Source organism: Phytophthora infestans, genomic scaffold, assembly GCF_000142945.1.
Source record: "Phytophthora infestans T30-4 supercont1.7 genomic scaffold, whole genome shotgun sequence".
Lineage (NCBI taxonomy): Eukaryota > Oomycota > Peronosporomycetes > Peronosporales > Peronosporaceae > Phytophthora > Phytophthora infestans.
The window spans coordinates 3,394,982-3,401,932 of NW_003303752.1; the positions used below are offsets into that span (position 1 = coordinate 3,394,982).

Genomic DNA, 6,951 nt, shown 5'->3' on the forward strand with positions numbered 1-6,951 from the left:
CCACGAGTTATCGCTCCCTAACTCACGAATCTGTCGATAGGGTGAAAATTTGTCAACCGGCTGCGCAGAAACGCATACAAGAATGCTTCGCTGTCCGAGCAGGAGTCGATGGAATGCTTGACGTTGCACGACGAACCTACCTAGACACAATTGAAAAGATCCACGAAATTGTACACGTGTACAAGGAAAACCTTGGAATCCCCATGCGGCTCAACTATACGTAGGCTGCTGCGTTCAACCAGGAATCGTGAAACTGATATGCGGTACTGATCTTCTTAGTTGCCATCAGAGCGAGAAGGGGGTATCATTTGGCCATCCCCGTCAATGTGAAAGATTTACCTGCGAGCTTCATCGAGAGGGTGGCGGCTAAAACAGGTAATCGAACACTTTTGTTTTGGAAAGTTGGCATGTTGCTTTTGACTTGTGTAATGCTTTACATAGTGATCTGCTGCTCCACTAGAGCACTTGTTTCGCTGAACGTGAGGCTCAACGAAGCACTTACTGCCGTCTACAAGCTATCGAATGATGTAATCCAGCAGCTACTCGACAAAATCCGCCCTCGAGCCTCAACCATGCACGCGATGGTCGAAAGCATTGCACTGCTGGATATGCTGCTCAGGTACAGCTCGCCGAATTTTTTTTTCTAGTAAATTGGATACGCTGTTAACCTATGCCTCCAGCTTTGTGAACGTCGTAGCCCTCTCGCCACCAGATCAGCCATGTGGGTCTTTCACTGCGGAATGTAGCACTATGTGTACACGTATTTTACAGCTCTGCGTGTGGTTCTTTAGACACGCGGCCGACTGTCACCGAGCATGGCAACATGATCATAAAGAAGGGTCGACATCCGCTCGTTGAGCGTGTTCTGAAAGACCAAGCGTACATCCCAAGCAACTCCGTAAGCACTCGGCTCTCTGCTTACACTATCCCGTTAAACTAACTGGTGCTTTTTTTTGTGTGTAAGTTTTTCGATCCCGTGAGCACCTTCCACAGTAAGCGATTCCTATACGAGAAGCAAAACCTCACCGTCTTTTAAGCTAACGTTTTTCTGTGATAGTTGTTACTGGCCCGAACTGCGCAGGAAAGTCGACATACCTAAGGGCAACAGCATTGATAACAATTATGGCCCAAATGGGGTGCTACGTTCCTGCTTCGAAAGCTATCATTCCGATTCGGGATCGAATTTGTACTAGATTCGGGACATCGGATGACATGGAAGAGAATGCCAGCACTTTTGCTGTCGAGATGACCGAGACGGCTTTCATCTTGGAAGCAAGCACGCCGAAATCGCTGATACTGATCGATGAACTGGGTCGAGGGACATCCAACGACGAAGGTGCCGCGATCGCATGGAGTATCGCCGAGGAAATTATCGACCGAGGGTCATACACGTGCTTCGCGACTCATTATCACCAACTCAATCGCCTTGCTCAGATGTATCCTCGCTGCCGGTGCTATCACATGGGGACTGAATCAAACACGGTGCGTCGAAATTCCAAATGTGGTCTGAAGGTACATGCTTACTAATATTACCTCTTGTACCAGAGCTCTGTGAGCTTTCGTTACATCTTAAAAGATGGTCCATTCCCATCGACCGGCATGTATGGCATCAAAACCGCAGCACTATGTGGATTGCCGGCAGAGTTGATTCGTGAAGCAGAACGCACCTATGAGAAGTTGCGAAGCGACCGTGAGGCTGCAGAAACCGCAACCAACCAAGACTCCGCAACCAATGATACCAGCAAGATCAACAGAAATCTGTTGCACCATTTGTACGCGCTTCGATACGCTGACCTGGACAATGCTGGTATTGTGAATTCGGATACAAGCCTACTTGTCATGATATTAACTAATTGCTATGTTGCCAAGGGCTTCGACGCCAACTCCAGTATCTTCGCAACCGATTTCTAGTCCCAGCAACAGAAAACGAGTAAAACAACTCGTTTCTCTCTCGAAGGTTTTACTTCATTGCTCCTCGTCAGCAAATACACATTTCTTGGAACTAGCGAGGCAGTCACAATGTCGGCTTAAAGTATCTTCCATGGTGTATCTCAGCTTTAAGTAGTGCTGAATGTGGCAGTTGTGAGCGCATCCAACACACACGGTGTCGAGTTGGCATGGTCCACATTGATATACGATGCGAAAACTGTCAGATGTTAGACATTCATACTCCGGCAACGAACGGCAGGTACTTTCAGCTAGATCAAATCACGAATGACAGTAAAGGTACCGTATTAGCTTGCATTTGTCGATTGTGATGGCTGCTTAACTCACCTGCGCTTCCTCCAAGCGGGCGAGATTTTTCTCGTTCAATTGCTGTGCGCCAAATGATAGTTAATTCGACGGACTGGATGACACTGAACTATGGAGTACTTACCTCGGTCTCCCCAAACAAATGTTCGTCCTCTTCCCGCGCGGGCACTGATCAACGATAGACCTGGAAAATCAATCTGCAGCAACATGGTCCGCTAAAAAGAATATTGGCCTATATCGATCACTGATGAACGTACCTGGGTGGGAAATAAAATGGAGGTGGTGGACGCGTCTGGGTCGGGGATCTCATAATCACCGTGAATGCCTTGCCCCCACAGCCAAAGCTGTCGTGCTTCAGAAAGTGCTAACGAGTGACGTTGTCCTGCATCGATAAAGCGAATATTTTCGCGTCGAATTTCGTCGACTGATCTAGGAATTAGAGCGTCCCAAGTGTCACGGTGGCCTAAAAACCAGTATTGACTTCAGATCTACAGTAGAGGAATCGGCAGCATTTTCAAGCACCATACCTAGCTGTCCGTAGCTACCGCATCCCCATGACCAAACGCAGACACCTTGAGGCATTTCTATCTCAAAGTGTTGGGTGTCAGGCACGTACCGTTAAGCATTTTTTTTCTACGTTGTAGTGCATACCTGACGTTGCTAGGTTGTGGGCTCCTCCAGCTACAACATTAATGACTTTCTACAATTCAAGATGTAAGTTTTCAAAAGTTGATACATGGAGTAGCATTTTACTCACGCGTCCACGGAAAAAGTTAACACGTGTTGGATTTAACCGAGTAAGTTCGTCGTTGTGGCCTAACCGACTTCGAGAGAAAAAAAACGTAAGTTGAAAAATAATTTCTAGGAAGCTTACAGGCGAGCTTTGCAGTCAAAAGCGCATGTTTCCCAAGTCCCCAAGAGTAAACCTGCCGATTAAAGAAGGATTCGCCAGTCGTGACAATTGAATGCTCATCACCAGCTGAAACGTGAACAACGTTAAAGCCATCGAGGCTCGTAATTCTAGTTGGAGATAAACGAGGAAATGTGTCTCCTAAAGTGGAGTCAGTTGCAGTACAAATTCGCAAGCAAAGCAACAGTATTCATACCCAAGCCAAGCTTTCCGCTGCTGCCGTCGCCAAAGGCATAGACACCGTCCATTTCTGTAAGGACCAGGACGTGGTGTAAGCCAGCACTCACGCCGGTCACTCGCTGTGAATTGAAAATCTTTAAAACACGAGGAACGGAGGACGACTCATCGTCACCATGACCTAACACTCCGTAATCACCTCGACCCCATGAAAAAACTAACATGACAACACGAAACAACAATAAATCGAGGTTTCGAGACAGTACGTAGTGCATCTACACGTACGATTGTTCACAGCTGCAGCCTTCGTAGCATAGTCCATTTGTGCATGGGCGGGCACTCGATCTCGGGCCATTCTCTCGATCGACCCGAGTCGCCCTAGGTTCTGCCGTCCATCCTTTGAGGTTGGTCGCTCTTGAGATTCAGAATTGGGAAGCACTGAAACAGAGCAAGTTAAAAAACGCTAACTGCTCAAATATGGTAAGTATTATAAAGACGCACCAACAAGGGCAAACGAAGCAAACCCACTTGCAGCAATAATCTTCACGATTCCTCCACCGGTTAATCCAATTTCCACTTTGGCTGGCGCAGATATGCTTTTGTTGACCAGATTAGATACCCCGAGGGCCCCGTATGTATTGTCGCCACTTGAAAATACGGCAGCGGACTCTAATAGCATAGCTGAAATGTCAGCAAACGTGGATATTTGGCTGCTTATAGCATGTTCAGTCCCTACCGCCCAGCATAAGAGTGTGGTATTTCCCTGATGCAACCTAGAGAGGAAGAAGAAAATCACACAAAAGTTACTATGAAGCAGCAGCGTTAACAATTAGTATGGCGAACCCACAGCGACGAACTTGGCATCACGTTTGATCGTCAAAACCCGTTTCTTGGAATCGTGGACACGAATCATCTCTTGAATGGATGGCGTTAGTGTCGGTTTGGTTATGGTCGCCGAACCCTCTGAGTACAGACACTGGCGTTCTGCATTTCCCCAAGTGTATTGCATCCACTGGTCTCTAGGCCCCACAATTGCAGTATTGACATCTCCGATCCGCCACTCTTGCTTCCGTTGAAGTAAGCAATCATTGCAAAAGCAACCTGACTGCCCGACAATGTGGCGGATCTCCTACTCACCATAACAAGACAATTGGCTTAGAAGATATCCTCAAACTAATAAAAGCTTGAGCAGGGATATTGATCCGGAAGTGTAGACATTTCCTTACGCGTGCTGCTATTGCTCGCTGAGCTGCCACCTTATTACCGGCAGAGAAGTCTTGGCGACAGCTTTCGATGTCGCTTTGGTTACGGATTCGGCGCTTCAGTACCGCATGAAATCCGTCCAAATCACCAGGTAGCTCCATTCTTTAAGATGAAAAGGCGTCAACTGTCAAAATTAGCGACCCTAACCCCGCCACCATAAGTGCTGACTGCACTTGGTATTACTGTGCTAGTGCGCTTGTTCCACTATAAAATTCGATTTCTTAACGATTGAATTATTACGGGATCGGAGCTGTGATCACAACTGGAATACTTAGCAGTGAATTCTCGATAACTTCATTCGCGTCTTCATCAAATCTCTCCGTGTCCATGATGAATCGTGCTGAAATCGTCGACATCGAAGTACCAGGATTAACGACGAGCTGCAAGTAGCAAAAATCCACGTCAGGATAATCAACATTTCAGCTGATGACGACATGCCTCCAATAGTGCTGACTTACCGGAAGCTTTATCTTGATTAGATTTCGAGTAGCTTGAATTAGCATCGAGTTGTGTTCGTCACCGTTAGCGCCGAAAAGCGGTTCATCGTCGATGAACGCATCTGCAAGATTCGGGTCTTCATACGGCCCAACGATGATCGGAGTCAAATCCTGCAGTACGATCTGTATCAACACCAAGGTTAATTGCTACAGCCCAATAGAGACGCCTTACATGTTCAACATACCTGTCCGTTCTCGAGAGTGTCCCCTTCTTCGGCTTCAGAGGTCTCAAGGACAGATCGAAAAGTAATGCGAATGGCATCGTCCAGTGGGTTCTCCACGAGAAGAACGCATTCTACACAATCAGTGCCATCAACACGGTAGGGCAGTCGCTGGAACGTAATGACAGGCACGTAGTGCGCGGCCAAGTTGGCCTTCTTGAACCAAGACGCCGACACGGGCAACGAGCTATCTCCACTCATAGGACTGATCTGTGGCTTGACGAGGATACCAGCTGTACCTCGCTTAATCGACTCTACACACCGCCATGTGCGCTTTACACGCAGCAGTGGCCGAGACGGGAAGAGCTTGTCAGCGTCCCGTGACTGATCCAAAGGATTCAGCAGTCGTTGGTGCAGTGTCGACACCTCCCCCATTTCACGTTTCTGCGACAGGTTTTCTAGCATTTCGCGAGTCTTCTCAGGCGTGTCCTGACCCCATGATGTCCCTTGGATCTGCAAAGCCGCAAGCTGCTTCGTCAGTTCCGGCCATTGATGCTCACGTCTCTGTTGTAGCAGCCATTGCTCCTTCTCCTGCACCTTAGCCAGTGCCTGGTCGTATTTCCAGCCTCCCATCTCCGACATCCTTTGCAGTCTGAATTTCTTCATCTGGTGCTCACGCTGCAGCTCCTTCATCGAGTCTGCCAGCAGTTGCAGCGAGCTGCTGCGTCCAAAAGATACCCCAGAACTCGACGACAGCGCAGTAGCAGCGCCCCCATTGGTCGAAGAGCTCGACAGCGTCGCGTAGTGTGAGTGCAATGTCTGGAAGACGTCCTCGTGGGCAGCTTGACGCTCGCGTGTAATTGCAGTCATGATCAGCGCGTCCGGGTCGTCATCGACCAGTCCCAGCTCTAGCGAGTCCCAACGACAGTGCCCACATAGGAAAAAGTAGCGCTGCTCGTGAATAGCAGTGGAGAGCGCTGTCTCGCACGTTGGGCAGCTGAAGCAGCGGCTCGAGCGGTTCTGATACATGGACGCCTCTTTCGACGGCAGATTTACCAACAGGTTCCCGCAGTAATACGACTCGAACTCCTCCACGCTGCATCGAGGCAAGCGGCAGACCAGTTTCTCACACGTTTCGCTGAAGAAAAGCGAGCTCACGGGCGCCAGGTGACCGCACTTGCACGCGTAGCGCACACACACACCGTCCACAACGTCACCGTCCGACATGATCTTGAAAGTGGCAGCGCAAAGCACCCCACAATAGTGACATAAAGTGAATCGCGGATCTCCAGTCGCCTGAATAAGGAACGCCAGATATAAATTAAGAAGAGAGTGGGTATCTTGCCCGACTGGGATTGCCCTTCCCCTACGCATCCCTTTCTCTTACCGAGCTGGTTCATCCGTACAACAGTATACATCGTATACCACCGTGAGCCACACAATTCGTTAACGGGGAGAGCGTGAGCGATAAGCATGGATCTCCGCACGCGCGCAGCGCAAAAGCGCCCTCTTACTCATTCAGCTGAGTGGTAGTCCGATGAGAGCGAGGGTAATAGTTCGGATGCGCCTCCTGCTGACGTCTGGGCGCCTTCCCCCGTCGTGAGTGAGCTTAATACGACACATATTCCGTTGGAGCCAGTGAGCTGCTCCGATCCGCCGGAATCCACCAGCAGCACAAGCGAAGGTGGTA

At 49.1% G+C, this 6,951-nt stretch overlaps 3 protein-coding genes across 3 annotated transcripts; 1 reads left to right on the forward strand and 2 right to left on the reverse strand.

Annotated features, from left to right (window-relative positions):
* Positions 1–113: 113 nt before the first annotated feature.
* On the forward strand, positions 114–2,004 carry PITG_05456 (DNA mismatch repair protein mutS, putative; the record flags this gene model as incomplete). Its single annotated transcript, XM_002999053.1, has 9 exons — positions 114–220; positions 296–375; positions 442–619; positions 681–721; positions 792–898; positions 965–992; positions 1,058–1,482; positions 1,546–1,807; positions 1,870–2,004. The coding sequence occupies 9 exons, from the start codon at positions 114–116 to the stop codon at positions 1,932–1,934; spliced, it is 1,293 nt and encodes a 430-aa protein (XP_002999099.1).
* PITG_05457 (regulator of chromosome condensation (RCC1)-like protein) lies at positions 1,966–4,704 on the reverse strand (the record flags this gene model as incomplete). The annotated part of the gene is made up of 14 exons (XM_002999054.1): positions 1,966–2,198; positions 2,275–2,316; positions 2,378–2,450; positions 2,511–2,716; positions 2,781–2,837; positions 2,905–2,953; positions 3,011–3,069; positions 3,128–3,304; positions 3,360–3,557; positions 3,620–3,778; positions 3,842–4,009; positions 4,077–4,113; positions 4,188–4,469; positions 4,567–4,704. 14 exons carry the CDS (start codon positions 4,702–4,704, stop codon positions 1,966–1,968), a joined length of 1,878 nt encoding a protein of 625 aa, XP_002999100.1.
* Positions 4,705–4,839: 135 nt separating this feature from the next.
* On the reverse strand, positions 4,840–6,488 carry PITG_05458 (uncharacterized protein; the record flags this gene model as incomplete). The annotated part of the gene is made up of 4 exons (XM_002999055.1): positions 4,840–4,983; positions 5,062–5,223; positions 5,337–5,982; positions 6,055–6,488. The coding sequence occupies 4 exons, from the start codon at positions 6,486–6,488 to the stop codon at positions 4,840–4,842; spliced, it is 1,386 nt and encodes a 461-aa protein (XP_002999101.1).
* Positions 6,489–6,951: the final 463 nt, after the last annotated feature.